This window comes from Lagenorhynchus albirostris, chromosome 11, assembly GCF_949774975.1.
Source record: "Lagenorhynchus albirostris chromosome 11, mLagAlb1.1, whole genome shotgun sequence".
NCBI lineage: Eukaryota > Metazoa > Chordata > Mammalia > Artiodactyla > Delphinidae > Lagenorhynchus > Lagenorhynchus albirostris.
Genome location: NC_083105.1, coordinates 87626674 through 87645374, shown reverse-complemented (window position 1 = coordinate 87645374; position 18701 = coordinate 87626674). Strand labels below are relative to the sequence as shown.

Sequence of the window (18701 nt, the reverse complement as noted above, 5' to 3'; positions counted from 1 at the left end):
TGAATTGATATTTCAACCTTTTAATTACTATGTAGTGATTTGTTATAATTTAATCCTTTTCAGAAATAAGGTAAAAGTGCCTACATTTCCAACTTTTTATCTGGATACTTTTCCCCAATATATAGGAGAGAGGTGTGGACTAGCAATCTGTTTGGGAAAGTAGTAGAAATACAGGGAAAAGGAATGACTACATTACAAGGGATATTGTCCAGTGGAGCAGCAGTGTGGGAAAGGTTATTTCAACTGGGAGTAACAACGGGAAAATATCTAAGAGGGGTGAGTTGGGGCAGAATTACAAACAAGAGATGAAGAAGAACATTACAGGTTAAGAAGAAACATACAGGTGAGCAGAGACCTTTCTTCTGGGGACAGTGGTTCCACAGGGTGGAAAGTGTTTATGGGTGTATTGAGACTAAACACAAAGGCTGGTTTTAGTTCAGGAAGAATATCAAATACTATACGTGAGTTTTATTTTGTGTGGTACAAGAGACCTCTGAAAGATTCTAAGGATGGAAGTGATATGCATAGGAAAGGGAGAAGGCTGGGAGACAGGACAATAATTTAATCAATTGCAATCAACAAGGATAGGAGTGGTGAGATCATAGCATTCAGGAATGTTTGTTGAGTAGCCAAACCAACCAACCAAACAAAAAACTAAAGCTAAAGGGTGACTATCTACCTTTCAAATAATTCAGAGGATTAAGTGGTAAAAATGCTTTCCTAACATTTAAGTCCTGAACAAAGGATACAGAAAGAGGTGTTCATGTAAAAATGACATAAAACTTATCAAAAGGCTGCCTGTGACTTTGGGACCGAACTACTGATTCCCTCCTCACTCCACTTCACTCAGTAACTGAACAGGCCCAGGTATATATGGACCACATGCCAGAAATATAGAATAACTAGGATTCACTTAGATGTACATGGGTGTGGGTTTCTGCATTCATGTGTATGTTTATATACATTCATATACACACAAGTGATAATATCTTCAGATATTTATCATTTCTGTATTTGTACATTAGCCATTTAATATGCATTATGTATATTGATGGACTTTATATATATATAAATTCTTATTGCATGAATTAATGAATAGAATGTACCGTTGATCCTCATCATTTGGGGATTCTGTATTTGTGAATTTTCCTACTCACTAAAATGGATTTGTAACCCTCAGATCAATACTGCTGCTCTTTCATCGTCATTCACATACCTGCAGAGAGTGGCAAAAAATTTGAGTTCTCCCACATGAACGTTCTCAGCTGAGGTTGGACAAGATATAAGATATGGCTCTGCTTTCTTGTTTTTGCTCTCGTAATAGAAACAAGTGACCTTTTCACAGTCTACTTAGAGCCATTTTTTTTCATTTGTGTGCTTTCTGTAGGTGATTTTGCTATTGAAATGGCTCTCAAGCATAACGCTGAAGTGCTGTCTAGTGTTCCTAAGTTCAAGAGAGCTGTGATGTGCCTGACGGAAAAGGTACATGAATTACATAAGCTTCCTTCAGGCTTGAGCTGCAAAGTGCTATTGTCCACAGATTCAATGTTAGTGATCAATAATATGAATTAAATAAGGTGTCTAACAGGAAGGAAACATAAAACAAGGTTATGTATTCATTGGTTGACGAAAATGTGGTGACCACAGATAAACAGGAACCAAACCCTGTATTTCCCCTAGGAGCAATGTTTAGTAATTGCTAATTCAGCATTTGCAAGAACTTTATAGAACACAACTACTGCAAATAATGAGAATCAACTGTATATAGAACATGTATTAAATATACTGTATAATTAGTGCCCTATTAAATCATATGTCTATGTTTATGCTTGTTTCTATACATAAATAGGTATTGTTGCTACATAAATATGTATTATGCACATATGAATAAATAAGAATACATTTTCTAAACCTCAGTGAATAACACACTATTCTACAAAAAAGAGCAAATCTAAGAAATAAGTTGATTCATTTTACTAGTCTTTAAGATAGGGGCTTAATAACTCTCAAAATTTTAATCCCTCTTACATTTGACCTCAAAACTCCACTTGTAGGAATTTTATCCTACAGAAATGATCACACATAAATCAAAAGACATATTGAGAAATTTTTCTAATATGAAATAATTCGATGCAACCTAATCTAAATTAGATGCTCCCTAGACATAAAACTAGGTAGATAAACTACAGACAATGGAATACCCTAGAACCATAAGAAAACTGAGTAAGCCACATTAATATAAAGTTAAGTATATAAAGCAGAGCAAAAAGGCAGATAACTGTAGTAACGGTATGCTGCCATCTGTGTTAAAAAAGGAACATGTTGTGTATTTAATTAAAAATGCATATCGTATTTCTGGACAAGATTCATTGAAAGCTAATAATACTCTTCCTCAGAAAGAGAAACTGGATGAGGGTTAGAGGAAGAACTTTTCCTATATGTCATTTTTGACGTTTTGTGCTTTCAACTTCAAATATACTCTCTCTTCAAAAATAAACAAAATTAAAATAAAGTGGAATCATGGTGATGGTAAGTTCAAGCACGGCCATAGTCCCTCTGCCAGGTACTTTGAGTACACTAAGCTCTTTTTAACAAATCCAAACTTTCTCTGGTTTTTGAGCCTGGTTCCAGAGGTATTAATATTTTCTCTCTGAAACCTTTTTAGGCCACTCTAATTATAATTAATTACATTATTTTTCTATTCATTTTGACTATCTACTATATGCAAGGTACTGTTTGGCATTTTGTAAAACCAGAAAGATGAATTAAACACTTATTTGCCTTCCTAAACCTTATAATGTAGATATACAGAAAATATAACAAAATTTTATTTCCAATAGGTAATTGCTGATAATTTATTTAATCCCATCTAGTGTGTGATTCTATATTACTTTATTTATTTGTTGTTTCAAGTTCCCCTCCATACATTTATCCTCCTAAATTACAATCTCGCTAAAGCTAGAAATTTGTATATGTGTGAGTGTGTGTGTGAGTGTGTGTGTGAGTGTGTGTTTCCTTTTGTGTCCCGGTGCTCAGGACATGGTAGGTCCTGAATGAATATTAGTGGAATTATTGATTGATTGATGTTGACCTTGAGGCTTTTCTCATTTCTGAATTGTTCAAGTGAAATAAATTATAACTTTCCTCTCCAAAAAGGTGATCATTTTGAACGAAACATCGACAAAAATTGAAAACATTCACATGATATCTGCATTTCAATGATGGACCAGAATCAACATTTGAGTAAGACAGCAGAGGCACAACATTCTGAGAAAAGGAAAACTAGAAACTACTGCAATGGATTCAAGGTGGAATGCGTTTCATGTTTTCAAACTAAAATAAGTAAAGGGAGAATTTTGATTTAAAGAAAAGGCAGCCAGTTTTTTAAAAGAATATTATATTTCAAATTAGAGTTTTCAACTGAAGCATACATTAAAATATTAACACAATGATATACATCTTGATATAAATCAATCTTTAAATCTGAATAAAAGGTCTTTGGTGACATTTCTAGTTAAGAATTTATTAATGTTGAAAATTTAGAAAGATTTTGATATCTTCTCTTTGATTCTTGATGGACAAAAAGATACTTACAAATGTGATTAAAATAAAGCAGTCTCTGTGTAATGGATAGTATGTAAAAAAAAATTCTTACATTTGACCTATAACAGAGAAGATTTATCAGTCTTGTGAATCACTTTGTGGTCTTGACCTATTTAATTTTTTTTTTTTTTAAAGAACAGCATTTGTTATTCTATTAACTTAAATGATATAGTCTGAAGGGAACTAAAAGACCTGGCCCAAAGACCTAGTTGATGACTTAGGAAAGTCATTTAATTTTTCCATATGCAAGTGGGTAAAACTGATAATCCTGTCTCTTGCTTTTGTCACAAAACGGTGAGACAGTGAATGATATAGACTGTATTGCGATTTTCACAGACAGGAAAAAGCAATCCTTGAGCACAGAGTCAAGGAAACCAAGACTCAAGGAAGTTGAGAAGTTTGTGTGAAGTCATCTAGGTTGTAAATGGAAAACTCTTAAAACTAAATCAAAGCCTTTAAACCCCGATAGAGAAGACTAGAGGAAATCAAGAAACGAATCAGGGCTGACTTTGATCAATATTTAAAATGTTTTCCTCAAAGTTATAGTCTTATCTAGCTGAATAAAGACCAGAGATCAGATTCAATTGCAATCATGTTATATAAAGTCTGTTTTAACTTTGTCCAGGGAACATGAGGTCTGTTTGTTTTTCAGAGATTATTGGTAAAATCAGTTCTGATGAAATATTTAAGTAATATTTAAACAGAAAAGCAGTCACCAGGAGAAAGTACTGGCTAATGCAACTGGACCACATTCTATTGCCTAGGGGTAGTAGGTTGTGCTGGCTTATTTCGCTTTTAAATATGGAGGGTTACAGTGATTCATTTGCACATGCATTCAAGGTGACAACAAACTAGCTGAAGCAAATAAAATTGCCTGGGTAGTCTCTTGCAGCATATTTGGAGAAAAGCTTCGAGTTAGCAAGTTGTCAGTGTGTATAAAGTATGTGAATTGCAGCCCAATAATAAAGAACAGAGAAGCAATAACAGTAATAGTATATCGAGCACTTACTAAATGCAAGACACTGCTCTAGTATTTTAGTTCTACTAATGGATTTATTCCTTACCACAATTCAGTCAGCCATATGCTATTATCTCCCTTTTACACATGAAAAAAAACTTAGAGGGTGAATGACTTTCTCTAGGTCCCTAGGCTGGAAAGTGGTAGAGCCAAGGTCTGAAATTAGGCGGTCTGATTGCAAGTCCCGTGAGCTCAATTGTACTCCATGTTGCTAAAGTACCTGTGGGTTTCCATAATATTAGTACCCTCAAGATATTCTGGTAAGCACAGATTTGTAAGTGGGCTACTTAATAATCTTCCTCATTCTGTACTTCTAAAAATTCCCCTTTATACCGAATAATTGAGTTTCAAGCAAACATATTTGCCTGCACACACACAAATACACGTTGTTACTGATGTGGGTATACAGACTCAGCAGGGAAAAATGTGTAAAAAGATAATAATTTAGAATAACAACAGCATAGTTTGATTCTTTCTTACCCCTTTCCCTCAATTTTTGAACTGAACCAAGTAGGTTATATAAACCCTGCAAGTACATTGTTCATCTTTACACTTGTCATTTCTGTGCTTCAGATTTCTTGTACCACTGCGTTGTAATGAAAATTCTTTAAAAACACAATAGCAGTGCATCATCATCAAAAAACATAAATAATAGGGAAAAAGTAAAAGGTCTCCCATTCTACCTTCATTCCCACTCCCCTTCCGGAAATCATTAGGATAACCATCCCATTTGTAACCACCAACAGTATCCCTACCCCACAGTTTTCCTCTGGCTAAGCTTCTTCTGGCTTATTAGACTTTTTGCTATTTCTCAAGATGTGACGTGCACTTCTGACTTGGAGAAGCTTGCACTTGCACTTGCTCTTTCCTCATCTGAAATGTCTGACTCCCAGATATCTTGCTCTTTCATCTCATTCAAATCTCTATTTAAACATTACCTCAGGCCTGACCACCCCATATAAATTAGCATTTCCTATCCATAACCCTTGAACCAAATTTGATTTTTCTTCATAGCATTTATCACCTCCTGACACTGAAATACAAATGCACACATATGTATAGGTGTGTATGTATATCTTTAATATAACAAAACAAATTTATCACAGTTCTGTAATAATCATACAATTCTGAAGTTGAGAAGTCTGAAATAGGTCTCACTGAGCTAAAATCAAGACTTTGGCAGAGCTGTATCCTTTCTGGAGACTCTAAAAGACAATTCATTTCCTTGCCTTTTCCAACTTCTGGAAATTGCCCAAAGTTCTTGACTAATAGCTCTCTTCCATATTCAAAGCTAGTGATGGTCAGTCAAGTATTTTTCACATTGACATTGACTTTTCTGCTCCCTTTTCCACATTTAAAGGACCCTTAGGATTACATTGAGTTAACCAGGATAATATAGGATAACCTCTTCAAGGTCATCTGATTAGCAGCCTTAACTCCACTTGCAACCTTAAGACCCCCTTGCTGGGCTACCTAATATATTCATGGGTAGGCAGAGTGACGGCATGCAAAGATGTCCAGGTCCTAATCTCCAAAACCTGTAAATATATATATTTTTCCTAGAGGAAGTCATTTGCCCTCTTTGCATCTAAGTTTTTTCACCTGTGAAAGGGAAATAATAGCATCTGGCTGACAGACTTATGGTAAGGAATAAATCCACTAACAGAAGTAAAACACTAGAACAATGTATGGTATATAGTAAGTGCTCAATAAATGCTAGCTACTACTATTTTTATTGCTTCTTACTTGCTTTGGCCAGATTGTTGTCATCTTGCTGTACATGTGAGAATGAAATCAATGTCCAGCACATTGAGATATAAAGTTGGGTGGCTGATTTGAGATCATTCTTTTTTTATGTAGCTGTTTTTCACTATGAAATTCCTTCTTAATACTGTATTTGTACATACCATATGTTTTGGTATTTTGTGATTTCATTTTTGTTTGTCTTGAGATATTTTCTAAATTCCTTTTTGAGTTCTTGGACCTATTGTTGTTCAAGAGGGTGTTGCCTAATTTTTACATATTTGTGAATTCTCCAGTTTTTCTCCTGCTATTGATTCCTAGTTTCATTCCATTGTGGGTAGAAAAGATACTTGCGATGATATCAATCTTCTTAGATTTGTTAAAACTTATTTTGTGGCCTAACACGTGATATATCTTGGAGAAAGATATGAGTACATTTAAAAGGAATGTGTATTTCATTGTCATTGGGTGGAACGTTTTTTGTATGTCTTTTAGGTCAATTTGGTCTATAGTGGTGTTTGAGTTATCCATTTCCTTATTATTTCTATCCACTATTTAAAATAAGGTATTAAAATCTTCCACTATTATGGTATTGCTCTTTATTTCTCCCTTCTGTTGTGTAAATGTTTGCTTTATATATTTAGGTACTCTAATGTTGGGGATAGAAAGAGAGGTAGATAGATAGATAGACAGATAGGGATAGAGATACTTATTAAATCTTCCTGGTCAATGGACCCTTTTATCATTATATAATGTCCTTTTTGTCTCTTGTGACATTATTTACTTAAAGTCTATTTTGTTTGATATAAATACAACCACCCCTGCTCTCTTTTGGTTACCAATTGTGTGGAATATCTTTTCCCATCACTTCACTTTCAGTCTTTGCGTGTCTTTAGATCTAAAGTGAGTTTCTTATACATAAGTCATAGTTGAGTCGTTTCTTTTTAATTTTTATTTTTTTAATTGAAGTATAGTTGACTTACAATACTATATCAGTGTTAGGTATATAGTCTCTATATACCTGAGATTCAGTATTTTTACAGATTATACTACACTAGAACTTATTACAAGATAATGGCTATAATTCTCTGTGCTATACCTTATATCTTTGGTGCTTATCTATTTTATACATAGCAGTTTGTATATCTTAATCCCATACCCCTAATGTGCCTCTCCTGCTTTCCCCATCCCTACTGGTAACCACTAGTTTTTTTTCTATATCTGTGAATCTGTTTCTGTTTTGCTATATACATTTGTTTGTATTATTTTTTAGATTCCACATATAAGTGATATCATATGGTATTTGTCTTTCTCTGTCTGACTTATTTCACTAAGTGTATTTTCTAGGTCCATACACATTACTCTAAATGGCAGATTTTCACTCTGTTTTATGGCTGAGTAATATTCATGTGTGTGTGTGTGTGTGTGTGTGTGTGTGTGTGTGTGTATACCCACTACATCTTCTTTATCTGTTCATCTGTTGATGGACTCTTGGATTGCTTTAATATCTTGGCTATTGTAAATAGCACTACTATGAACATTGGGTGTATATATCTTTTCGAATTAGTGTTTTTGAGGTTTCCAGATATGTACTCAGGAGTGGAATTGCTGGATCATATGTTAATTCTATTTTTAGTTTTTTGAGGAATCTCCATATGTTTAGTTTTTGAGGAACCTCCATACTGCAAGTGGCTGCACCAATTTACATTCCCACTGACAGTGTACAGTATTCCCTTTTCTCCACATCCTCACTGACATTTATTACTTGTAGACCTTTTGATGATGGCCATTCTGATAGGTGTGAGGTGATATCTCATGGTTGTTTGGATTTGCATTTATCTAATAGTTAGTGATGTTAAGTATCTTTTCATGTGTCTGTTGGCCATCTGTATGTCTGCTTTAGAAAAATGTCTACTCAGGTCTTCTGCCAATTATTTACTTATTTTTTATATTGAGTTGCATGGGCTGTTTATATATTTTGGATATTAACCCCTTGCCAGTCATATTATTTGCAAATATTAACTCCAATTACAAAGGTTGTCTTTTTCTTTTAATCCATGGTTTCCTTTATGTAAAGAAGGATTTAAGTTTAATCAGGGCTCATTTGTTTATTTTTGCTTTAATTTTTTTTGCCTTAGGAGACAGAACCAAAAAAAGAAAAATGTTGCTACAATTTATAATATGTCAAACAGTGTTCTGTCTATGTTCTCTTCTGGGTGTTTTATGGTTTCAGGTCTTACACTTAGCTCTTTAATCCATTTTAATTTTTTGTGTGTATGGTGTGAGGAAGTGCTCTCATCTCATTGTTTTGCATGTAACTGTACATTTTCCCCGGCACCACTTGTTAAAGACACTGTCGTTCCTCTATTGTGTATTCTTACCTCTTTTGTTGAAGATTAATTGACCATAGATGTCTGGGTTTACTTCTAGACTCTCTATTCTGTTTCATTGATGTATGTGTCTGTTTTTGTGCCAGTACCAGGTTGTTTTGGTTACTGTAGCTTTATAGTATTGTCTAAAATCTGGGAGCGTGAAACCTTCAGCTTTGTTCTTTTTTCTCTAGATTGCTTTGGCAAATCAGGGTCTTTTGTGGTTCCATATGAAATTTAGGATTACCTGTTCTAGTTTTATAAAAGTGTCATGGGTATTTTGATAAAGATTACATTAAATCTACAGATTCTTTGGGTAGTATAGAAATTTTAAGAATATCAATTCTTCTAATCCAAGAGCACAAGACATCTTTTCATTTCTTTGTATCATCTTCAATTTTATCAGTGTTTTAAAGTTTTCAAAGTATAGTTGGTTCACCTCCTTGGTTAAATTTATTCTTGGGTATTTTATTCTTTTTGATGGAATTTTTTAATCTTTCTCTTTCTGATAGTTCATTATTAGATATAGAAAAACAACAGATTTCTGTATGTTAATCTTGTATCCTGACACTTTGCTGAATTCATTTATTAGTTCTAACAGTTTTTGGGTGAAGGCTTTAGGGTTTTCTATATAAAGTATCATGCAAATAGTGACAGTTTTAATTTTCCCTTCCAATTTGTATGGCTTTGGTTTCTTTTTCCTGTCTGATTGCTGTGGCTAGGACTTCCAATACTATGTTAAACAGAAGTGGCAAGAGTAGGCATCCTTGTCTTGCTCCTGAATTTAGAGGAAAAGCTTTCACCTTTTCACCATTAAGTATGATGTTAACTGGGGGTTTGTCATAGATGGACTTTATTATGTTGAGATATGGTCCCTTTATATACATTTTAATGAGAGTTTTTATCATAAATAGATTTCAAATTAAACTGTAAGGGAAGAAATAAAAAGAAGAAAAATGTACAGAGAAGAACTACAAAAACAACTGGAAAACAAGTAATAAAATGGCAATAAGTACATACCTATCAATAATTACTTTAAATGTTCATGGACTAAATGTTCCAATCAAGAGACATAGGGTGGCTTACTGGATTTAAAAAAAAGACCCTTCTATATGCTTCTTACAAGCAACTCACTTCAAAGCTAAAGACACACACAGACTGAAAAGTGAGGGGTAGGAAAAAGATATTTCATGCAAACAAAACAACAAGAAAGCAGGGGTAGCAATACAAAATAGACTTTAAAAGAAAGACTATAACAAAGGTGAGCAAGGGCATTATGTAATGATAAAGGGATCAATACAAGAAGAGGATTCATACTCATTAACATATATGCGCTCAATTCGGGAGCATCTAAATATATAAAGCAAATATTAACAGACATAAAGGGAGAAATAGGCAATAATACAATAGTAGTAGGGAATTTTAACACCCTACTTACATCAATGAACAGATCATTCAGACATAAAATCAATATGGCACAGTGGTCTTAAATGACACTATAGACCAGTTAGACTTAATAGATATTTATAGGACATTACATTCCAAAACAACAGGATTCACATTCTTTTCAAGCGCACGTAGAATGTTCTCCAGGATAGATCACATGCTAGGACACAAAATAATTCTGAACAAATTTAAGAGGATAGAAATTATATCAAGCCTTTTTTTCTGACCACAATGGTATGAAACTAGAAATCAATTACAGAAAGAAAAATGGGAAAAGAACAAACATGTGGAAACTAAATAACATGCTACTATAAAACCAATGGATCAATGAAGAAATCAAAGAGGAAATCAGAAAATACCTCAAGACAAATGAAAATGGAAACACAACACTCCCAAATCTATGGAATGTATTGATAGCAAAAGCAGTTCCAAGAGGGAAGTTCACAGCAATACAGGCTTTCCTCAAGAAACAAGGAAGATCTCATATAAACAACCTAACCTATCATCTAAAAAAATCAGAAAAAGAAAATCAAACAAATCCCAAAGTCAGCAGAAGGAAGGAAATAATAAAGATCAAGGAGGAAAAATGGGGATCAAAAAACAATAGAAAAATCAATGAAACCAAGAGCTGTTTTTGTAGAAAAGATAAAATTGATAAACCTTTAGCCAGGATCATCAAGAAGAAGAGAGGGAGTACCCAAATAAACAAAACAATAAATAAAAGAGGAGAAATAACAATCAATACAAGAAAGATACAAGAAATCATAAGAGAATACTATGAATAGTTACATGCCAATGAATTGGGTAACTTAGAAAAAATGGACAAATTTCTAGAAACATACAACCTGCCAAGACTGAATCAAGAAGAAATAGACAATTTGAACAGACCAATCAGTAGTAGTGAAATTGTTTGTAAAAATAATAATAATAAACTCCCAGCAAACAAAAGTCCAGAACCGAATGGCTTCATCAGGGAATTTTACCAAACACACAAACAAGAATTAGTAACTATCCTTCTCAAACTATTCCAAAAAACTGAAGGGATGGAACACTCTCAAATTCATTCTATGAGGCCCCTGTTACTCTGATACCAAAACCAAAGACACTACAAAAAAAGAAAATCACTGGTCAATATCTTTGATGATTATAGGTGCAAAAATCCTAAACAAAATATTAGCAAACTGAATCCAACGGTATATAAAAAGGGTCATAACACCACGATCCAGTTGTATTTATTCCAGGGATGCAAGGATGGTTCAATATTTGCAAATCGATCAATGTGATACACCATATTAACAAAGGAAGAATAAAAATCACATGTTCATCTCAATAAACATAGAAAAAAACATTTTTTTAAAAAAAAAACATACATTCAGCCCCTTTACAGTTTTTTTTTTTTTTTTTCTGTATGCAGGCCTCTCACTGATGTGGCCTCTCCCGTTGTGGAGCACAGGCTCCGGATGCGCAGGCCTAGCAGCCATGGCTCACGGGCCTATCCGCTCCGCGGCATATGGGATCTTCCCGGACCGGGGCACAAACCCGTGTCCCCTGCATCGGCAGGCGGACTCTTAACCACTGCGCCACCAGGGAAGCCCAATACATGTACTATTTGAATTGGATGAACGTATATTCTTTATCTGAATAAAAAGTAACTGAATATACCTATAATTTTCCAGTGACAAAAATTGGCAAATGTTAAAGAAAACATAAATTTTTCTTATATAAATATTTTTCAAGAAAGATACTCTAAAGAGAGGCAAAAATGATAGTAACTGTGATATTTAGAATAAAAAATGTACATAGGTAAATATTTTTAAAAAGGAATTGAGAATATTTCCAGTTAGCACAATTTGCTGTGGGCTCATTAAGAGAATATTTTCTTCATTAAAAATATTATGAGCTACAGAGAAGAGTCAATTGAAATATTGACAATTTCAAATTCACTAATCATAAAATGCAATTATTTTTTCAGTAATCATAAAATGCAATTTTGATGAAGATTTCAGATAATTTTTTAAATAAACTAAAATGTCTAAGAATAATTTGAAAATTATCCTTCAGAAAAATAATAGTGACATAGTAATGGAGATACTCATAAGGAACTGAATAAAATACATGGATATACATGTATACATACTGGTATACATAAAAATATACTAATATATCCACCAAGAATAATTATACTGTATATTATTTTTAAATATTAAAGTAAGCAATGAAAAGAAAAAAAATTAATGTTTCCTTCAATTTACTTGGATATGTGTTTTTTATTTGAAAAAATTAGAATAGTAACAAGCAATTTATTCATCAATAAAATTTCAAAAACTGTTCTAAGCTTAATTATTTTTTATCACTCATTTTGCTCTAAAAATTATTCCAGTTTATATGATAAATTATATATTTACACTAGATATAAGAGAGATACAAACCAAATTCCTATTAGGCAATATACAGCTTCACTAAAGAGGTGTCACTGAGGTGGGTATTAAAAAGTTGAATTCATGGAAACAGCATGGAATGGTGGTTGCTAGAACCAGAGGGTGTGGGAAATTGAGTGATGTTGGTCAAAGGGTATAAACTTTCTGTTATAAGATACATAAGTTCTGGGGATCTAGTGTACAGCATGATGACTCTAGTTAACAATATTGTACTATATACTTGAAATTTCCTAAGAGAGTATATCTAAATGTTCTCACTCCAAAAATAAAACATAGGTAACTATGTGAGGTGATGAATGTGTTAACTAATTTTATTGTTCTAATTGTTTCACAATTTATGCATATGTCAATTGCAATGTTATACACATTAAATTTATACAATTTTATTTGTCAATCATACTTCAATAAAGTTGGAAAAATAAAATTGCATGCAGTATTCCCATTGCTGCAAATGGAGGAAAGCAGGCAGACTACTACAAATAAACCAAGTGAGATGCAACAAGATCTGACTTAGGAAAATAAAGAGATGAAGGAAAAGTGGGTTAGTATATTAGATCCAAGAACTGTTTTGCTTTTCATATGTGAAATACTTGTGTTCGAATCACAGTTCTGCAACAGTTTTAGCCTTATTCCCTTAGTTAAATAACTTTGCATCTCTAAACTTTATTATTCTTACTTGTAAAATGAAGAGAGTAACGCATACCATGCAAGGATTTTGTGAGCATTAGAAATAATACTTCTAGAATACCTGGAACAGCCCTAGCAAATATTAGCTCCCACATAACATAATTCACATTCATATCCTTCCTGTATTAATTGGAAAGAGAAATATCCAGTGGATGGGGAGATATTAAGTTTTCTGTAGGATGTCTGATGCAAACCTTCATCTTTATCTCTGCTATCAAATATTTTTGAAAGCTATATTGACTATTGATAGTTTCTGTTTAGGAAAGTTTGGAGACTTAACTAAGATTTATGTCATAGGAAAGCATAGGTTACAAAGAGAGAACACACACAACACCTATCCAGAAGATGTGGCATAAATTAACATCTTGATTATGCATATTATTTCAGATACTGTATCTTTTCTCATTCTTATAGCTTCTTTTTACAGTTTTTTTGTGTGTGAAATTTTCTATTTTCATTCATTGTGAAATAACTTTCCTTTACATCAAAGAGCTCAGTTAGATTAGTTGCTTTAAAATTCTTGTTCAGGGCTTCCCTGGTGGCACAGTGGTTGAGAATCTGCCTGCTAATGCAGGGGACACAGATTCGAGCCCTGGTCTGGGAGGATTCCACATGCCACGGAGCAACTAGGCCCGTGAGCCACAACTACTGGAGCCTGTGCTCCGCAACAAGAGAGGCCATGATAGTGAGAGGCCCGCACACCGTGATGAAGAGTGGACCCCGCTTGCCACAACTAGAGAAAGCCCTCACACAGAAACAAAGACCCAACACAGCAAAAATAAATAAATTAATAAACTCCTACCCCCCAACATCTTCTAAAAAAAAAAAAATTCTTGTCCAGTAATACTAACATATGTGTAATCTCAGGGTTAGTCTTGGTTGACTGTTATCTTTCTTGAGAAATGGTTACATTGTCTTGGCTCTTCGTATGTTGGTAATTTTGAACATTGTTACATTCTTCCAAAGGGTGTTGATATTTTTTTTTGTTTTACAAGGCAATTAAATTTGTTGACCTGAAACTGCAAACTCTATCTCTTAGGAAATAGTTCAAATCTCAATTAAATTACTTTATCCATAGGGCTAACTTGAATTGCCCTGTTCATGAATAGTTCAGAGGTCAAAAATTTGGACAGGGCTTCCCTGGTGGCACAGTGGTTGACAGTCCCCCTGCTGATGCAGGGGACACGGGTTCGTGCCCCGGTCCGGGAAGATCCCACGTGCCGCGGAGCGGCTGGGCCCGTGAGCCATGGCCGCTGAGCCTGTGCGTCCGGAGCCTGTGCTCCGCAATGGGAGAGGCCACAACAGTGAGAGGCCCGCGTACCGCAAAAAAAAAAAAAAAGAAAAAAAAATGTGGACAGTTTATATGCAGAATTTGGGGCTCCCCATTCTCTGGATCTCTCCTTCATGAGATTCTCCCCTAAATTTTAACCTAAACTCTTCTTTCTCATTCTTCAGGCCACAAGGACTGTGATTTCTCTAAAAGAATTTTAGCTTTTGTGAATAATGCTAACTGTGACCTTACCTTAAAGCCATAAGAATGAGAAATTAACCTTAGGCATTTCCTTCTTTTAAGGGTCAACCCCTGTCCAGAATCTGACTACTTTTGTTTGCTCTCCCATGCTTTTGGGTGTTTTTTGTTTTCCCCTCAGACTTTACAATGGTTGTTTGCTGCAGGATCAGTCCAGTGGGAACTTATTCAGCTATACTGGAAGTGGAAATAGTTATAAGTATTTAAAAATCACCCTGGGTGTGGTGTGAAAAAGAGTTGACAGTGAGGAAAGAGACACCAGTTAGAAATAGTGGTATTCTGGGTGTAAGATGATGGTTATTTGAGGTAGGAATATAAAGTGAAGCATATTAAAAAGAGAGATGTTTATAAGATTAAATATTTAGCTTTGGGGGACTGATTGGATGTGATATATAAGAGAGTAGATTCTAAGTGGTGACACAGGAAAGGAGGTGAAAGGGGAGGAAGAAAAGGATGCAATCTGGACATTAAAACCAAAATGGAGCTCTAATGCGGGCACTTTGGAACAGCAGCCTAAACCTCAGCAAAAGCAAGCTTGGCTTAAAATATAGATTCGGCAATCATCAGCATTTAGGTGGCAATAAAAACAATGACAATTTATGAGTTTTTCCAGAAAGAGTATGTAGAATAAAAAGAGAAGAGAGTTTGAAACAAAACCCTGAAATAAAGTTTGGAATAGCTAAAGTATCCTAGGCCTGCTGAGGATAGTTTGAAAAATGATGCAAAAAATAAGATCTGATTCATTCAAACGTAAACAACTCTCAGATTTGACTGGAAAAAATGAGAGAGAGTTATGGAAAAGTGAGGACGCAGTGGGACAGGGGGAAGTTTTTTAATGGAATAAGCCTGAATATGGATTACTTGTACAGTTATCCCCTGGTAAATCTCAAAACTACTTCCAGACAAAACTCTCTCTTGAGCACAAACCCTGCCTTAGTTGTGTCTATTTGGTAGATGTTTATTTTTAGACATCTCAAATTTGAGTTTTGAAAAGATGATTTCATTGTCTTTAACCCTAAGACTTCTCTTTTTCTCATCCCCAATAATAGTATTACTACATACAATTATACAAACTATAAAACAAAATCAGAATACTTATTTTCCATTATTCCCACATCTTATTGGTTCTCCTCTTAAACTTCTTCCGAGTGTGTCTGTAACCTTTTAGTCCTCTCTTCCCATCTCTGCTCATCTTTTTTTCTGAAATCAGCTTTCTAATTAATTTATTTGCCATAAATTCATTTTCCTCATGGCTACCAGAATTAGCCCTCTAAAATTTAATCTCCTTACATCACATTTAAAAGTACAGATTGATCTCCCAATGGTTGGCATACTTCTATCCTTATATTCCACCCACAGATATTCTTTTTGTTTTTCAAATGATCTGTGTTCTTTCACTACTCTGGGGCTTTTCATGTGTTTCCTATTTTGTTTTAAATGTTTATTTCTTCTTTGGTTTCTAAGCTTCTATTAACCCCTAAAGACTTAGTTTAAATGTTAGCACATCTATAGAAACTTTCACCTGTGTAGAAAGAATTAATCACTTTTTTCTGTGTACTCATAAATTTAAAACTGTATAGCAATTACAGTACTCATTACATTATTATACTGGCATTAATTGTTTATTGGCCCAGGGAAACATTAGTTCTTTGGGGGCATTTATTACGTCTTAATTGCTTTTATTTCCTTTCTCACTCTGTGCCTGTCTCAACTCCAAGGTTTAGTGGAGGAACTGCCATATTGTAGCTGCTCGATAAATGTTTGCTGAGTAAATTTGTTTGAGGTTCCTATGAGTTAATCATGGCTGTACATATGGCAATGTAGAAACTTGGAACTGTTTTCTGACCTTAATTCTAAGACTCTTGCCATCATAAACAAAGGACTGACCTGCCACGACTGCAGGTAAATATAGACTTTACCTCTTATCTCAATGCTAGCTGTGTCTTTCTGCCTGTGATATTTTAAAATCTATTTGATGATTGTGAACATTCGTATCTCTGTTTTGAAATCTCTCAATCTTAAATTCTCTATCCTTATGCTTTTGTCTTTTAATATTTTTCATTGGAGATTTCAGTTTTATTATTATTTAATTTTTTATGTTCTGAGAAAATCATCATATCATTCTTTCTCTGAAATTCAGCCTCACATTAGGAACATGGTTAAAAATGCCCATCTCCCAGGGTTATAGAGTAAAAGAAAGCACATTTATAAATCTGTCTATATTAACTCATTTCATATCCTTCTAAAATCCTAGCTTATTGGAGGAATTCTACTGTAGCCATTGTGTTTGCATCTGTTACCCTTTTCTTCTTTGTAAAACCAATTTAGGATTATACTGTACGAATTTTGACTTTATTGAGTCTCTCTTTTGTCTTGAGCTAATCTTCCTTTTAAGATTGAAGACATGGACATTACAAAATCTTTCTCTGAACTTTTAGAAAGCTGCTCTTATATAGGACAGGTTTTACATCTGGTTATGCTTGTATCTGCTTACTGAGATGTCCTGTTACTTTATGAAACTCCCTCCTCTTTGATTTTACCAATTAGTGTTTTGATGATAAGGATTTAGGTAAAAGTTTGCCTCAGTATTTCTTTAATAATCAATAAATCATTTTGCCAGTATGCTCATTACTGATTCTGCAGCACCTGAAATAGTGCCTGACAAAAAATGTGTTTGGCTAAATAATCAGAGTCCTATTTTTATTTGACCAAACTTACAGCCAAAAGCTGAATGATGATAGCTCAAAGTGATAATAAAAACAGACATTTCTCAATACTATGTGCCCAAAATTTTATGTATATTATTTTAATTAATCTTCACAACAATTTTAGTGTAATTATCTCCATCTAAAAGCTGAGGAAACTAGGAAATGAGAGGTTTCATTACATGTAAGCTCTGTACCAGATTTATAACCTAAATTTGGGGAATAACAATTTATTCAACAACCAAAAAACATTAATTGAATACTAACTCATTATGTGTCAGGCATCTGAGTTTGATAGGAGCCTGATAACACTTTTTTTCTATTTATTAGAGAAGGAAAGGCAGAACTTGACTTCTAGCTCAATAAGGCAGACAGAATAATAAGGTTGAAGCCTTCTCCTCCCCTCTCCAATTTTAATAAATAATGTAAAATGTATTAAAGGCAACTTGTAGATGTGCTAGAAAACAAGAAGAGATACATTCTGTAAATCAGAAAGTATGAGAGTTTTCTAAAAAGTAAGAAGTAGAAAAAATTAGGCTAAAGAAAGAAATCACAGCCCAAGACAAGTGCAGGAAAAGAAACCTGAAAAAAAATGGACATGGCTTCCAAGCATGTTTCAAAGGCAAAAGCCACAGATAATGGGATCAAAAGAGGTCCCAGGGACCACCGACAGGTTGTTGTATAGGCTATTCCACTCAATCAGAGAAAACATGCTTCTTTCCTTGTTTAACATCTCCCCTGATCATCAAATTACCCTCCCCCACTTAGTGCAAGCAGCAAACTGCAGAGACATCTACCCTGGGCAGGAGGTAGTGAGTGTGGGCGGATGCCCTCCCGGGCATATGGAGCAGAACAGTGTCTCAAGTGGCTGGCAACACTCATGAAGAAGTGAGGTGCCCATATGCAGATTAACTCTTAACTACCCTACTGCTAAAGATTTCTGCCTCTCCATCCCAGATAGGCTTCACAAAGACTGAATATTCAGAGACAAGGAAACGGGAGCTTCCATATGTAAAACAAAGCAGACAGGCAAGAATCACTAGGTATTAGATATTTTCATTCACCACTCTTGAAAGGAGGCAACAGACTCAATAAAATAAAAAATTCTCCCATGGCTGTACACACACACACACACACACACATAATATATATGTTTATATATAT

General features: G+C 34.3%; 1 protein-coding gene across 1 annotated transcript in view; it reads left to right on the top strand.

Annotated features, from left to right (window-relative positions):
- Nucleotides 1-3218: 3218 nt before the first annotated feature.
- The window catches only part of LOC132529084 (solute carrier organic anion transporter family member 1B3-like), a 53361-nt gene continuing 37878 nt past the window's right edge, over nucleotides 3219-18701 (top strand). The window contains exon 1 of the mRNA XM_060165332.1: nucleotides 3219-3308. Within this exon, the coding sequence (XP_060021315.1) occupies nucleotides 3219-3308 (90 nt within the window). The remainder of the gene's footprint in view (nucleotides 3309-18701) is intronic.